This window comes from Dipodomys ordii, unplaced genomic scaffold (assembly GCF_000151885.1).
Source record: "Dipodomys ordii isolate 6190 unplaced genomic scaffold, Dord_2.0 Scaffold1, whole genome shotgun sequence".
NCBI classification, from domain to species: domain Eukaryota; kingdom Metazoa; phylum Chordata; class Mammalia; order Rodentia; family Heteromyidae; genus Dipodomys; species Dipodomys ordii.
The window spans coordinates 20972516-20990033 of record NW_012267217.1 but is presented as its reverse complement, the minus strand read 5'-3'; the positions used below and the strand labels follow the sequence as shown (position 1 = coordinate 20990033).

At 37.6% G+C, this 17518-nt stretch overlaps 1 protein-coding gene across 5 annotated transcripts in view; it reads right to left on the bottom strand.

The window, feature by feature from the left end:
* Naa16 (N(alpha)-acetyltransferase 16, NatA auxiliary subunit) overlaps positions 1–17518 on the bottom strand; it is a 56236-nt gene that overhangs the window by 31864 nt on the left and 6854 nt on the right. For 4 of the 5 annotated variants that reach the window (XR_001174836.1, XR_001174837.1, XR_001174838.1 and 1 more), the window contains exons 3-8: positions 16584–16688; positions 14010–14167; positions 11318–11452; positions 10407–10560; positions 6901–7020; positions 5074–5169 (exon numbers count right to left, since the gene is read on the bottom strand). Coding sequence is in view for 2 of the 5 variants with exons in the window: in XM_013011018.1 (XP_012866472.1) it covers positions 5074–5169; positions 6901–7020; positions 10407–10560; positions 11318–11452; positions 14010–14167; positions 16584–16688 (768 nt within the window). In the remaining 3 variants the exon portion in view is untranslated. The remainder of the gene's footprint in view (positions 1–5073; positions 5170–6900; positions 7021–10406; positions 10561–11317; positions 11453–14009; positions 14168–16583; positions 16689–17518) is intronic. The other variant, XM_013011025.1, reaches the window with a different exon arrangement.

The following is a 17518-nucleotide window of genomic DNA, read 5'->3' as shown; positions in this document are numbered from 1 at the left end:
TGGGGGGAGGTGGGGGTGGGGGGGGGGGGGAAGATGGGAAGGGATAGGAAGGGGAAAGAAAGGAGGCAACAACACTTGATAAGCAATGTATTCATTATCTTGCCCATGTAATTGTAACCCCTCTGTACTGTATTTTCACAATAAAAAAAGATTTCTGTTTAGAGTAATGAAACTTTCTGAAACCACATAGTAATAATCCACCATCCAGTGTATATACTAAAATACTGAGTGACACCTGAAAAGAGTGGGTTCTATATTTTAATTATCTTTCAACAAATATTTTTAAAAAGAGACATAAGATTAGGCAGTAGCTCATGCCTGTAATCCTAGCTACTCAGGAGGCAGAAATCTGAGGATCTTGATTTGAAGCTATCACTGGCAAGAAAAGTCTATGAGATTCTAATTTCTAACCACACACAAAACAACAACAAAAACAACAACAAAAAAAAAAAACTTAAATGGAGCTGTGGCTCAAGTGGTACAGTAGTAGAGCACTCGTCTTGAGCAAAAGAAGCTTGGACCCTGAGTTCAAGTCCAGAACCAACAGGAAGGGAAGGGAAAGGAGGAGAGGAGGAACAGGGAGGGGAGGGGAGGGGAGGGGAGGAGAGGAGAGGAGGAAAGAAATGAAAGAAAAGAAGAAAAAGAGAAAGAAAAATATGAGCTTAAGCATCTTCCATAGAACATTCATTTGGTAAATGCTCCTCCTTGCACAGTATTTTCCCATCTCAGAAAGTCACATACAGATAACAACTCTAAGCAGCTCTGTAAGAACACTGTTGATGTGTTTCACCCAGTTTCCCAAACCCACTTGAATAAGAATACCCCAGCATTCCAGAATCTGCCCCACCGAGCCCAATAATACTCCCTAAACTCAATGTTCTGGTTTCAGAATTTTATCAAATAAAAAATAAACAGGGAGGAGCAAAATAGCAATATTCCTATCTATTGAACTAAAATGTATTGATGAAACATGACCTTTTTTAATAAATTCTACTACCTAATCCAATAGATTGCTAAGAAATATTTCAGATTTTTTCTGAGTGAACTGTTTAATTTTCATGAACACTTTCATAAAAACAAAATTATAATATCATTACTTAAGCACATATTTCAACTATAAATGAGAATTCATTTAAAAAAATATACTCTAATCCATTCCATATACCCAGAATAAATTTGTGAAAGTCTAGACTCTGCTTTCTACCAAAGTGCTTAAAGTCTTTAGAATTCATAACCTTCTAGCACTTACAAGTAAAAATAAAGAAGAGTTTAGCCAGATGCCAGTGGCTCAAGCCTGTAATTCCAACTACTTAGAAGGCTGAGAAGACGAAGATCATGGTGCAAGGCCAGAATGGGCAGAAAAATTCATCAGACCCCTACTCAACCAATAGCTAGGTGCAATGGCATATACCTGTCATCCTAAATACATTGGAGGCTAAGATGGGTAAGACAGCAGGTCCACACCAGACTGAGCAGAAAAGTACCCATGACTTCATCTCAACAAAAACTGGGCATGGTAACATGTCATCCCAGATTTTCAATGCAAAGCCTAAAATAGGTAAATCAAAGGGAAGGAATCAAGACCTGATCTCAAAAATAACCAGTGCAAAAGAAAGGGATGGAGAAGTGACTCAGCAGTAGCCTGCCTGCCTATCAAGTTCATGCTTGGCCCTGAGTTCAAACCTCAGCACCAGCCAATGATGATGATAGGACAAAATAAATCAAATGGCAAAATTCTGGAATGTAATTAACTCTGGTGAGAGATGGTATTATAATTTAGATATGAAATTTCCCTCAAGAAAGCTCATAAAGCCGGGCGCTGGTGGCTCACACTTGTAATCCTAGCTACTCAGGAGGCTGAGATCTGAGGATCTCGGTTCAAAGCCAGCCCAGGCAGGAGAGACCATGAGACTCCTATCTCCAATAAACCACTAGAAAACCGGAAGTGGCACTGTAGCTCAAGTGGTAGAGCGTTCGCCTTGAGCTGAAGAGCTGAGGGATAGTGCCCAGGCCCAGTTCAAGCCCCATGACTGACAAAAAAAGAAAAAAGAAAGCTGATAAAGGTGGCTCAGTGATAGAGTGCTTGCCTCGCAAGCATGAGGCCTTGGGTTCGATTCTTCAGCAACACATAAGCAGAAAAAGCTGGAAGTGGCTCTGTGGCTCTAGTGGGACACTAGCCTTTTGCTAAGGAGCTGAAGGACAGTGTTCAGGCCCCACGACCTACAAAACAAAAAAAAAGGAAAAAAGAAAGAAAGCTCATGTGTTAAGGCTCAGTTACAAGCTGATGAGAGGCTTATTGTATTGAAATGTGACATCATGAGGGTGCTAACTTCACTAATGGATTGTGCTCCATTCACTGATGAGTTCAGGCCTGAATGGACCATTAAGATAGTAGGACCTTACCGATAAATGGTTCTACTCTACTATGCCTTCTCACCAAAGGCCCAGAAACCAATGGAACCAAACTACTATGGATTGAAACCTCTGAAACCATGAACCAATGTAAACCTTTTTGCCACGCCGACTCCAGAGGAGTCTGCTTAGCATGGGAAACCATCGATCAGACCTAAGATAGGGGCTTCAGAGACCTATCTCTGAGTTTTGGGACTTCACCGAAGTCTACCTCAGAGAATGGGGCTTTACAGAAACCTATCTCCAAGTTTTGGGACTTCACCGAAGTCTACCTCGGAGAATAGGGCTTCTAAGAGGCCTACTCCTGGAAAAAGGCTGGCAAGCCCCTGGGAATGATGTGTTTCTGCCTTTCTTTTCCTCACTGTATAAAAGTGCCTATTAATCTTTTACTGTTTCTGCTGTTCATTGTACTTACTCATTGTCAACGTTCCCTTATTCAAAGCTCTTTCTTAAGAGTGTTGACGACTCCAGTATCTGATGAGTGTCTTAAAAATATGACTAACTCACCAGAGTTAAGTGCTACCCTGCAACCCCTCTTATGGAGGCTAGTAGACAAGTCATAAGCAAATATAAAAGTATTGGGGGTTTCACAAAGTCACTTCAGCAAAAGAAATTGTTTGTAAGAGATTTACAAAAAGCTGTAGGCACGGCTAAAACAAAGAATGGCAATTGCTGAGATAACTACTTAGGAGAAAGAACTTCCTATTACTCTTTCATTTACTAAGAGACTTGCTAGATCTAAGTCTCCTTGGTGTTTACTATTAAAGATAAGGAACAGAAAAGATCTTATGGGACAGTTAAGGCCTCTATAGAAATAAGATAATGGTTAGTTGGTGACAAACATCAAAACCCATTTTATTTCTTAGAGATAAGCCAGAAACAAGTGCCTATCAGGCGACCAGCTGGTAACCACCCAAAAATAAAGCCCTACAGCAAGGTTGTATAACCTTTTGCCCTTTCAGGCGACCAGCTGGTGACCGCCCAAGAATGAAGCCCTGCAGCAAGGTTATGTAACCTTTTGCCCTTTCTTATAGAGATTTTTGCTATAAAAGTTTGTTATCCTCTGCATTAAATCGCACTCAGCATCCACTCCTCTTGTGTGTGAGTTGTCTGTTTGCCATCTCCCCATCCTATTCCAGTTCCTCCACTAGGTGTCCTCCGTGGCACCTTTTCTCCTTTAGGATGTTTATCTTAGGTACATTATCACAGAGACAAAAAGCTGACACAATGCTTCAAACATCTTAAACACTGCAGTGGCTCTCGCCTATAATCCTAGCTACTCTGGAGGCTGAGATCTGAGCATCCTGGTTCAAAGCCAGCCCGGGCAGAAAAGACCGTGAGACTCCTATCTCCAATAAACCACTAGAAAACCAGAAGTGGCGCGGTAGCTCAAGTGGTAGAGCGCTTGCCTTGAGCTGAAGAGCTGAGGGACAGCGCCCAGGCCCAGAGTTCAAGTCCCATGACCGACAAAAAAAAAAAAAAAACTGCAGTGGGCAGTTCACAACTCTTCCTTTGAATATATACCTAAAGATAAAAACTAGAAAACTTTAAAACTTAAATCATTTCTCATATATAATTCATCATCAATTATTGTAAGAACTTCATTCACATGTTAAATGTGTTTTTTGTTTTGTTTGCTTTTTTGCCAGTCCTTGGCAGAGTCCCTGTGCGTCTTTTGCTCAAGGCTAGCACTCTACCACTAAGCCACAGAACCACTTCCGGCCTTTTCTGTTTATATGGTACTGAAGATCGAACCCAGGGCTTCATGCACGCTAGGCAAGCATTCTACACTAAAGCCACCTTATCAGGCCATTAAATGTGTTTTTTTTTTAAAGTTACATAAGAAGCTGGGGGCCAGTGGCTCATGTCTGTAATCCTAGCTACTCAGGATGCTGAGATCTGAGAATCATAGTTGGAAGTCAGCCCAGGCAGGAAAGTCCATGTGACTTTTTCTTGTGCAATTTTTTAATTTTTTTAAATGCTGATCCTGGGGCTTGAACTCAGGGCCTACACACTGTCCCTGAGCAATTTTACTCAAAGTTAGCAAACCCATGTGAGCCACAGCTCTACTTGCAGCTTTTAGAAGTAAACGATTCATGGTCTTTCTTGTCCGGGCTGGCTTCAACCCACAATCCTCAGATCTCAGCTTCCTGAGTAGCTAGGATTAAAAATATAAGTGAGCGCCGGGCGCTGGTGGCTCATGCCTGTAATCCTAGCTATTCAGGAGGCTGAGATTTGAGGATCGCGGTTCAAAGCCAGCCGGGGCAGGAGAGACCGTGAGACTCCTATCTCCAATAAACCACCAGAAAACCAGAAGTGGTGCTATAGCTCAAGTGGTAGAGCGCTCGCCTTGAGCTGAAGAGCTGAGGGACAGCGCCCAGGCCCAGAGTTCAAGCCCCACGACCAACAAAAAAAAAAAAAAGTATAAGTGAGCTACCAGTATCTGGGAAGAAAAATTTTTATATAGCCAAATTATGATACTTAAAAAAGAACATTCAGTTACACATTGAATTGTAGTACTTTCCTTAAACATATGTATAATAAAACTCAAAACTGATAACTATTACTCCGTAAGATTAGTACTAAAACTAAGTTTTTAAAGTATGTATGGTATTAATTTTGTCAAGTAATTTTAAGTTACAAAAAATATCCTAGTATTACCTGTGACAAGATTCAAGGGTAATCTTCTAGGTACAATTGCTCTGGGATGCTGCTGACTAATTTCTTCATAAATCTGAAGCCTCTCTTCTAAAGTACCTATTATGGGTAAATATGTATAAAATTCATAGTATTACAATTTCATCTGTGAATAAAACACTAGCACTTTAAAATGTCATAAGACTGGCATTATCAATATTAAAGTTGCTCTCAATTGACAAGAATGACATTTACAACTCTGTAGCAGTAAAATACAATCAATAATCACTAAATCATCATTTTAAATGCAATTTCCAGAGATATCCAATTCTTATTTCATCACACCAGACATAACATCCAATTCAAATCATATCCACCCAAGTCATATAGAGACATGCTGTATTTCTCTTACATTCTAAGCACTTATCCTCTTATAATACATCCTTATGTCCAAATCAATGAGGTCTACACATATTCCTCCATAGTCTAATATACCTATTGATTGGGCTTAAAGAAGGAAATGTGTTTAGGACCACATTGCAAATGTTTTATAGCTTAAAAGATTAATATCTATGGTTGCTTTGACACAAAATCTTTACTGAAATTCCATTACAAAAGGAACCTCTAGATTCTTTAAAGTGGTAACCATCTCTGCCAAATGATGTACATATACTTCTAACAGAAGTATATCTTCATTCCCCAAAACTACCTACTTTTCTAGTACTACACAAAGAATCTGCATGTAAACTATAACTTACTTGCAACATCAATAAAAAGAACATATTTGAATATGTAGTTCATTATTCTAAAATATCCTATATACATGTATACAAGGGAAGACTATGTTGCATAATCCATAAGACAAGTTACAGTAGAATCTTCAAAGCAAAAACATACCTCTTTTGAACTTATTGTCTAAACGGATTTTAATTCAGAACACAAAAATATAATAATTCTTGGTGCTAGCAAACAAGGTATTTTCATAATAAATTTAGTTTAGTGTCAGTATTATAAAAACACTGTACTTCAAGAAATGTTGGACTTTGTGTACACACAGTCTCTCCCCCAGTAATCTGTTTTAGAGCTCCAATGTGCTTGGATTTTTTTAAAGTGGGAAATATAAAAAATAATGTTTCACATTCTATAACCACTTGGGGACTTCTAATAAGGACCCTTACATTAAAATTATAATGAAGCCTACTAAGTGTTTTTAAGTAGTAGTGCTTATATTGACTTCTAATAGAGAACAACAAGCTGTAAATATAATTAAAGGATTTCTCTATTAAAGATTTCTAGAGATGTAAAAAGTCTCACAAATATAGTTAAATTACCATTAAGATAAATGATGCATTTCAATGCCCTACTACAAGTCATAAGTTGGAGCTCTAGAACTTACTACCATGGAGGAGAAAATATCTTAAGGAACCTAAAAAAATGTAATTAGTTTTTTGGTCAACATAGTTTATAGTAACCAAGGATGATACACTTATTTTAATAAAACATTTAAATACTTTTACTAGTGTTTTCTTTAGATCAGTAATCAATGGTTCAGGAAAAAAACAGTCATTTCATATTTCCCAACTTCAGACTTAAAATCAAAATCATCTTGTCTCAGCCTCCTACTGCTGAGATTACAAGATTTTTAAATGGGTGAAAAACTACAATTACCAATAAGAATTACTATTTAAGTGTCATTTTTTAAATTAATCTTCACCACTACATTCAATCTATAATGTTATTACAAGGAAAAACAAGTATAACACAAAGTATTAGTTCTCAAGGATTATTACAATTTTACACCTTATATACTTCAAACATTAGTTAAGGTAGAAAAGAGAAATCTTTACATACTAAGTTGTAGAGCTTTTTCCAAGCCTTCGTAATAACACCAGTTTTCTGCATTCCGATCAATCAAGTTTTTGAATACTTCACTGGCTTCTTTTAATCTTCCCAATCTCAACAATATTTCCCCTAAAATTAAGTTTTAAATCATATATTCATTTTACTTTAACAATATGTTTCTAAGCCCAGAGATTTCACTAGGCAACATTAGTGAGCAAGTGTTTATGAAAAAGAGAACATTGTTTCCCTCTGATACATGCTGCTTCAGTTTCTGCAACTAAACACAGGCTCCTTCATAGCTTACTTCAGAAATGACCTTCATTTAAGCATTCTACCATACTAATATTCATTTATGACTCTCTCCCACCTACTAAATATAGTATGTATGACACTAATTTTTGGTTGTTGTTTTTGTTGGTTGTGGGGCTTGAACTCTGAGCCTGGGCACTGTCCCTCAGCTCTTCAGCTCAAGACTAGCGCTCTATCACTTGAGTCACAGCGCCACTTACAACATTTTTAGAAAAACATCCTTGCATTACTTTTATCTACTCTTTAACTAAGGACTCCTCTACACAGCCAAATTAGTTTGGCAAGAAATTCTAATGAAATATGCCTATCTACTTCCAAAAAGATGTAAATGTATCTTTCCTGAGACAGGGTCTCATTGCTCAGTTAAGATTGGGCTTGAAATCAAAATCATCCTGTCTTAGCCCCTAGAGCTAGCATTACAGGCAAATGCTCAAATGTTAAGTAATTCCCCACTAAATTCTACAGGTCACTAAAATTAGAGAAATTAACTTAGCAAAATTATAAAATCCAACATTATTTCATACTAAAAACTCACACAAACTATGTCCATGGCAAGTCAGTAAGTCAGTCATTTTCATTTTGGTAAAGTGAAAGTGGGTGTCGAGAATGAGGAACTAAACCCTTAATATAGTGATAATCATATTTAATCCAAGATTAAAAAAAAACGCTTAATATTGAACATAGCAAACTGGGTACCAATGGCTGGTACCTATAACCCAACAACTGAGAAGGCTAGGATCTGAGGATCACAGTTCTAAGCCAGTCTAGGCAGGAAAGTCCATGGGACTCTTATCAATTAACCACCAAAAAAAAAATCAAAAATAGAAGTGGGGCTGTGGCCCAAGTAGTAGATAGACTCTTAAGTCTTCAGCAAAACCAGAAGTGGAGCCGTGGTTCAAGTGGTACAGTTCTCTCTCTCTCTCTCTCTCTCTCCCCCTCCCCCACCTTCTCTCTCCCTGAACAAATCTCAGATTCCTGTCACCAACATTTTCCATTCTCTAAAGGATCTATTTCAAACATATAAAACCTTTTAAAGGGGCTGAGAAGGTAGCTCAGTGGTAGAGTGCATGCTTTGCAAGCATGAGGCCCTGGGTTCGATTCCTCAGCACCACGTAAACATAAAAAGCCGGAAGTGGCGCTGTGGCTCCAGTGGTAGAGCACTAGCCTTGAGCTGAATCGCTGAGGGACAGCGCCCAGACCCAGAGTTCAGGCCCCATGACCGGCAAAAAAATAAAAATAAAAAAACCTTTTAAATAGCTAAGTGCTGGTGGCTCATGCCCGTAATCCTAACAACTCAGAAGGCTGAGATGTGAGGATCGTGGTTCAAAGCCAGCCCAGGCAGGAAAGTCCATGAAACTCTTTATCTCCAATAAACCACCAAAAACCGGAAGTGGCACTTTGGCTCAAGTGGTAGAGCACTAGCCTTGAGCTGAAGAGCTGAGGGACAGCGCCCAGGCCCAGAGTTCAAGCCCCACAACCAAACAAACAAACAAAAAAAAAACTTTTATATGTCTCTAGTAATACTAACTCAACACATTAGAAGAGGCAGCTTATATTGTTTTTCTATTTTTATATATGTTGAAATTATTTTGGGAGGTGGAGAAGAAAGAGTGATATAGGGGTTGGAATAGATTGGAATATACTGTAAATATGTGGACATAGTGACGATGAAATTTCCCCCACCATATAGTAGTATCAGCTCATAAAAGAAGTTAATAATTACAAAATACATAAATTAGAGGTTTAATTGGGCCTATAAACTTCACTAAAAGTATAAAAAATAATAATACCAGGAGAGAGGATGGGTAAGCAAATATAGCCATTATATTCAATGTACATTATATAAAAACTGAACTATGTAACTTGAGAGTAGGGATAGGAGTAGAGCAATGGGGGAGAACAAAGGAAGGGGTGACACTGATCAAAAAGTACTGTACTCATAGAATTATGGAATTGTTATCACGTTGTGCAACTACTTAATAATAAAATAGAAAATAAGATAAAAGAGAGAAGAAAATTAGGATACAAACATGTATAGAGGTATAGCTAGATGAGAACAAAGCCATCTCCAAGGCCAAGAGGGACCCAAGGTGAAAATAACTGTGAGAACTCCTCCATTCAGATTTCTAGCCCTCCAGGATTGAAATCAAATTTTATCATGAAAATGTCAGCTATGTAACCCAAGTAGTAATAGTAATAATGATAACCATATATAATACCATAACCTATCACAACAATCTACATGCAGAACTAGCTATAAAATCAAGATTAATGGCCCAAATTTATCCTTACTAACAATAACAATATATGGATGAACATAGCTCTGAAGCCATTTGCAAATTTTTTTTAACTAGAACTGATCCTACCATATTACTTTTTTATTTTTATCTTATCAGTTATGGGGCTTGAACTCAGGGTCTGGGTGTTGTCCCTAAGCTTTTTCACTCAAGGCTGGAACTCTACCACTTTGAACCACAGTGCCACTTCTGGTTTTCTGGTGGTTAATTGGAGATAAGAGTCTTACAGACTTTCCTGCCTAGGCTGGCTTTGAATCGTGATCCTCAGATCTCAGCCTTCAGAGTAGCTAGGATTACAGGCATGAGCTGTGCCTGGCAATATTATTTACTTTTTGAAAATGAATTCCCTGTTTATGCTACAGGATATTAGCTTTCATCAATTGCAGGTAGTTGAAGAAGACACAAGAACATCTATTTAAATCTACAGTTCATTAAAAGGCTAAAAACAGTATTATCATCAATATTCATATTAAGCACAATAAAGACCAAATTAGTACTATACATAAGTAAGAGTAATAGCAGTTCAAAGAGCTAATGTTCCACAGTCTCCCTTATCTCCAAAATATATATTACAATTTCATGCATTGATATGAAGATTAAATTAAAATGGCACTGACTACCAGTGGCTCACTCCTGAGGATCAAGGTTCGAAGCCAGCCCAGGCAGAAAAGTTCATGAGACTCTTATCTCCAATAAACTACTCAGAAAAAGCTGGAGTGACGCTGTGGCTCAAGAGGCTCAGGACAGTCCCCAGGTCCAGAGTTCAAGCCCAGGATCAGCAAATAATAATAATAATAATGGTTAGAATATCAACTGATACTAGCAAGTGTCATTTATTAGAAAAGGACAGAACATATAATTTTTATTCTTTTCCTTATGGGTACTATTAAATAAGAAAAAATCACTTACCCTTAATTTCTCCCACCAAAAGTTTATCACAAATTTGTTTCTCATATGTTTGTAGGTGTTCTAAAGATTCTTGAAAGAGATCTGCCTCTCTCATCACTTGATTCTGATATAGTATCAGTTCACTATATTCATAGTCTAGTTTGTTGACAGGAACCTAAAAGAAAACCAAATTAGGTTATCTGTGTAATTATATAAAGTAGTTACAGATCTTAATTTTTTTGTCTCAGAAGACATTTGCAGACTTAAAAAAGCAACTCACAAGCAGTTTCAAATATGAGTGATTACCACCAGCACAGCATATTAATACATTCATTACAATAAATAAAGGTATAGGACTTCTACCCATGGCTAAGTGAAAAGGTCAGGAAATCCTGCACCCAAATATAAAAATGGTTGAACTTCTCAGAGTGATCAAAAGATTTTGAAATGACAAAGGGAAGAATAAGACACCGGTTTTCTGTGGATTTCTGACACTATGTGATCTAACTTCCACAGCATCTCCAACTCAGCAGCCAATCCCATACAGAATATGTTCTGTAAAGCTGCATGCCAGTGGCTCATGCTTGCAATTCTAGCTTACAAGCTGATCCACAGATTTTTTTTTTTTTTTTTTTTTGCTGGTCATGGGGCCTGAACTCTGGGCCTGGGCGCTGTCCCTCAGCTCTTCAGCTCAAGGCTAGCGCTCTACCACTTGAGCCACAGCGCCACTTCCGGCTTTTTCTGTTTATGTGGTGCTGAGGAATCGAACCCAGGGCCTCATGCATGCAAGGCAAGCACTCTACCGCTGAGCTACCTTCCCAGCCCCTGATCCACAGATTTTAAAGACTAATTCAGATTTGGAAAAGGGAAATTTAGAAGTTAACGATTTTATTCTATGAAGATAAAAGAAAATATCAGAATGACGTTCTTACTTGCTGTGTTTGCCTAAATTCTTCCAATAGCTTTAGTGCCATGTCATAATCTTTCAGCAAATGATATGCAATGGCATATCCAATCCAGGAAGCACGTTGTGTTGGACGTAACTGAAGAAGCTGGTATCTTGTCTCCTTTAAAAAAAAATTACTTTATATTTTTAATTTTTTAACCTTCTTAAAAATGTCTATAGTTCATCAGCATTTTAGCATAGTAATTTATATTTAACACATTTCTAGTGAATTCAGCCAATAAACATCAATTTCAAAAAATTGATAGAAATAAACCCTCTTAAAAATGTCTATAGTTCATCAGCATTTTAGCATAGGAATTTATATTTAACACATTTCTAGTATATTCAGCCAATAAACATCAATTTCAAAAAATTGATAGAAATACTTGTTTTTCATCTAAATTATTCAATATATTATTAATTATATATTAATGCAATTAATTGTAAGGCATTATTGGTACTATAAGACTATCATTGAATACTTGTCTTTGAGGCACATGAATTTGGGCTGTTTCATAAATTAACCTCATAATGAAATGTCTTCAGTAAAATTTAAACATTTTGCAAGAAAGACTGTGAGAGCTTTTTTTTTTTGTTGGCCGTGGGGTTTGAACTCTGGGCCTGGGCGCTGTCCCTCAGCTCTTCAGCTCAAGGCGAGCGCTCTACCACTTGAGCTACAGCGCCACTTCCGGTTTTCTGGTGGTTTCTCACGGTCTCTCCTGCCCGGGCTGGCTTTGAACCGTGATCCTCAGATCTCAGCCTCCTGAGTAGCTAGGATTACAGGCGTGAGCCACCAGCGCCCGGCTGTGAGAGCTTTTTATATAACAGATTTTTTAACTGCTGCATGAAATTTCAATGTTTTTACATTGTCATAATTGGCCCCAAACAGAGTCAGGGGAAACATTCAAACATGGACTGGACTTTTGTAGGAGAAACATCTCCCATATCACTGTGAAGTGACTGTCTTATATACTAAGGACAAAATGCTAGAAATTTCATCATGGCTGCTTCAGGAGAATTAAGATATTTCTAGCAGAAAATCGGACCTCCATATAGATATATAGCTATGAATCCACCTCTGCTAACTCATTTCTTTCTCCATGTTTTAAGCAAGTGCTACTCATTAGAAAAATAGGGTCTCATGAAGAACATTAACTGCAAGAAAGTCTAGAAGATGTAGTCTTTAATTTCCATTATTCTGTTGTTAGATGATTGGAATAAGTGCCAAGTAAGTCCATCCATATTACACACCACAGAATTCTTCTTGGATCCATTGTGGAAACCATAACTGACAAAATTACTTTTCCTCTACCCCTATGTGCTTGGTTCCTTTTAGCATATGACATTAAGCTGTATCACTCTACCCTCTATGTTCATTGATATTATCTGTCACCACAACTGCCTCATTAAATCATTAAAGTCTGGGTCAATTAAATCCTTCCATCATCCTAGCAAAATACAACACTGATGTGGACCACATCTAAAAATCTGCCTTGTTCCAAAACTTCCTCATCTTCTCCCTATCTCCTAGGTATCCAATCACACAACCATACCCAAGACCTTTATACCACCCAAAAATCACAAATTCAGATAAAAACCACACACCTTTGAAGAATGATGCCATTATGAAGTTCAGCAGAGCCTTTGAACTCACTAAATGTAGGAAGAAGGCAGAAAGAAACAAAGAGAAAAAGGAAAGACAAAAAAGAGAAAGGAAGGAAGGGAAGAAGGGGGAGAGGGAAGAAGGAACTCAAGGAAAATTGGTGGCTCATTTACATAAGAAATTGAGAGACTTCCATTCTGGACATGGTGATTCTCTAATATGACAGAGAATAAGCAGGCACATGGAGCTGTCTAGCAGAGAACTGAAAATGCAAGTATGAACTGCAGGAAGCCTGATTTATGGCAATCCTTGTAACATTTTATATTTCCTAGTCTATAGTAAAAATTATTTAATCTTTAGCTTTCAGTTATAAGAGATGAATGTCAAACCTAAATTTTATTTACCAAGATTGTAAATGATAAACCCACAAAGAATCCAGAATAGCATTTCATATAAAAGATAATCAAGTTGTTTTAAAAGTATAAACAGCTGGACACCAGTGGTTCATACCTGTAATCCTAGCTATTCAGGAGGCTGAGATATGAGGATGACAGTTAAAAGCAGCCCAGGCAGGAAAGTCCATGAGACCTCTAAATAACTACTCAAAAGAAACCAAAAGGGGAACTGTGGCTCAAGTGGTAGAGTAATAGCCTCAAGCAGTGCCATTATGAAGTATGTAAATAAACCACCAGTTCTCCTTGAGCACCCCTCCCCTTCCTTCCTTCTTTTCCTTCTTTCCTTTTTCTCCTTGTTTCTTTTGCCTTCTTCCTACATTTAGTGAGTTCAAAGGCTCTGCTGAACTTCATAATGGCACTATTCTTCAAGTTTAAGCCCCAGGACCAGCACAAACACACACAAAAAAGTACTAAATGACTGGTTCTTATTTGATGCTCAAGTATAAAGTCCTATAATTATTATCATGGAAAGATATCAAGTGAATTTTTCTACAAATTCTGAGTCAAATCTACATGAACCTGGTATTTGACCACTTTGCTTTTTAAAAAATTCACATTTTTAAAAAATGTAATCTCTTGTTTAAAAAAATAGTATGTACATTTAAGACTAAAGTACGTACTCGGTAACCTTCAAGGTCTCTCATTTGAATCTGTAACAAAGACAGGTCTCTCAAGATTTGCAGATTATCTCTGTCTAACTTGAGAGCATTTCGGTAACACTTAATAGCTTCATCATATTTCTTCTCAGACCGTTGCAGGAGTCCATATACATGCCAACCTATTAAGTTAAGGAAAAAGAGACATTCACAGACACTAGAATATACTATAATTTCTCCAAAAGCACCTTAACAAAAATAGCATTTTATCTGAGATTTGTTTCAGAATAGTCTGTGGTAAACAGGAAGGGACTGTGAAGGGTAAAGACAAAAATAAACAAGCTAGGGCTGGGAAGGTGGCTCAGTGGTAGAGTGCTTGCCTTGGAGTGAGGCCCTGGATTCGATTCCTCAGCACCACGTAAGCAGAAAAACCCAGAAGTAGCACTGTGGCTCAAGTGGTAGAGCACTGCAGGGACAGTGCCGAGGCCCAGAGTTCAGGCCCCATGACTGAAAAAAAAAAACTAAACAAGCTGTGATAATAGCTGTTAAATTGTTGAAACTGGAGTAAGCACATGGAGGTTCACTATTCAGTTCTCTCCTTTTTTGTACCATGTTTGAAATAGTTCATAGCATTTTTATGCAACCTCAGAAGTCTATGCAAAAATTCTTCATATTACTCTATATTTTTCCTCTCATTTTTTTACCTCATCAACCTCAACATTCACTTATATAAAATCTTCTTGTAAAATTAAATCTACATTCAAACAATTCTTAAAAAAAAGTGTAATCACTAGCGATAAGACCAAAAATATTCAGTTTTATCATAAAGACTTAGCACATCTTGGAACTAGAACCAAAAAAATCTAAAAAAAACCCCAAAAACTATCATACTTACATGCCCTCTCTCTTCACTCTGGGGTAAGTAAGCACTGGGATAAGAAAATAGTATTTAGTACTAAAAGAACCATGCACTAAATATGTGGTATCACTACTAACGCTGTTCATGTTTAATATTAGTCATTTAAGACTAGTCATTTCCTAATTAAATATTAAAAAAAGAAAACTCTACCAGAGCTCTATGTAAAAAGATTAGGCTTAAGCATATACATGGATAAAATGAAGTAAAGGCAATTTCAATGATACATTAAAAATATTTTATTTACATACCGGAACATCAGTCAGAAAAATATAAAGACTGAGTAAAATAACAGCTATGTCCTTGTGTTAACAGAATCCAAACTTGGGAGCCAGTATCTCTTTTTTTTGGGGGGGAGGGAGCCAGTATCTTAATACTAAACAAAACTTGTTTTTTGTTTGGCAAAAGTAAACAATCAGACTTAGGGCCTTGGGCACTCAGGCAGGAGGCTTAGTATTATGCTACCAAATCAGTTTTGAAACAAGCCAAAAATTCTACTACGCATATAACCCTATCTACTCAGGAGGCCGAGATCTGAGACCAAGAGTTCAGAGCCAGCCCAGGCAGATAAACTCTTCTTTACAACTAACGGAAGTGGAAGTGTGGCTCAAGTGGCAGACAATCAGCCATCAGCTGAAAAAGAACTAGAGCTTGAGGTCCATAGTTCAATCCCAATACTGTCACAAACACATACACACGCGCGCGTGCACACACACACACACACACACAACTAGCTGGGCACAAGTGGCTCACGCCTACAATCCTAGCTACTCAGGAGGCAGAGATCTGAGCATCCTGGTTCAAAGCCAGTCCGGGCAGAAAAGTCCATGAGACTCTGATCTCCAATAAACCACTAGAAAACCGGAAATGGTGCTTTGGCTCAAGAGGTAGAGCGCTCACCTTGAGCTGAAGAGTGTAAGGACAGTGCCCAGGCCCAGAGTTCAAGCCTCATGACCAACAAAAAAAAAAAACTTTAAAGAAAAAAATCAAACCTGTTGTAAAATAAATTCTGTTTAAAATCTTTTTTCTAGAATTTTTCTTCAAAAATTTCTAAAACAAATTTTAAGGAATAATAAAGTTACTAAAAATTCTTTTTAAAAGTTACTAAAGGGCTGGGATGTAGCTCAGTGGCAAAGCGCTTGCTTAGCAAGTGCAATGTCCTGGGTTCGATCCCAGTACCAAAAAAGAAAAGACAAAAAAAAAAAGTTACTAAAAAATAAGTAACTAAAAATTATTATCTGCAATAAGACTAATATCATTTCGCTTTTTTTTAGGAAAAAAATCTAGTCACTTGTAATTACCAGTTTTCTTTGCTCCAACCCTAAGGACAACTGAAGTAAACATACATGTACATACTTCATAGGGATTCTTCTTAAAAATACTCCAAGAGGGAGGGGGGAGGCTGGGAAGGGATGGGAAGGGTAAACAAAGGAGGAGGCCGCAATGCTTGATAAGAAATGTACGCATTATCCTGCCCAGGCAATTGTAACCCCTCTGTACAGTATGTTCACAAATAAAATAAAATTTAAAAAAAAAATACTCCAAGAAACAAAGGGAGGGAGCAAATGAAACTACTACACAATATTGATAACTATAAAATTATAAACAAATTTTCTAAGCTGTATTTTAACTTACTTAAAACTGGCAAATGAAATTAAACCATAATTACTATAAAAGGATACAAACATGACTCTTGACATCACTCCGAAGACCTTTACGAACAAATTCATATGCTTCTTCTTTTTTTCCTAAACAGTTCAATATTAATCCTTTCATAGCCAAAGTCTCTGGAAAATAATGTTAACCTCTATTTACACAAGAAAGATTTACTCCCTAGTACTTCACTAATATTTGAGACCAGTGTTCTAATGTTTATATTATTTATCTAATTTCAGAGCCTCTCTCCACCCAAGCTCAGTGCTACACACCTGTAATCTTCGCACTCAGGATGCTGAAGCAAGAGGATAGAGTCAGAAGTCGGCCTGTGATGCACAGCAAGTATGAGAGTAACGTAGGTTTGGAGGTTGTTTGGGTTGTGGAGCTTGAACTCAGGGCTTGGACACTGTCCCTGAGCTCTTTTGCTCAAGCGAGTGTTCCACCACTTCAAGTGAAGCCCACTTCTGGTTTTCTGGTGGTCAACTGGAGATAGGAGTCTCACAGACTTTCCTAGCTTTGAACCACAATCCTCAGATCATAGTCTCCTGAGTAACTAGGATTACAGGCGTGAGCCACCAGTGCCTAGGTTTTATAGTTAGATCCTGTCTCAAAAAATAACCACAAATCCTCTCCCCATCCAAAAGGAAGACTACATCTGTCTCTAAAAATTCCTAGGCTACCCAAGTACCAATAGCTCAAGAGTATACTTGTAGCCACTCAGAAAGTTGAGATGCAGAAGATTATGGTTGGACGCTAACCCAAAGCATTAGTCTGAGTGACTCTAGCTCCAAAATAACGAACAGAAAATGGATTGGGGATGTGGTTTAAGTGGTACAGAACTAGCAGAACAAGTACTAAACAAACACAGTACTGAATTCAAACTCAAGTATTGACCAAAAAAATAAATAAATAACCTCCTTGGGCTACAATAGAGTTGCTAAAATGCTTTTGCTAAAAGGCA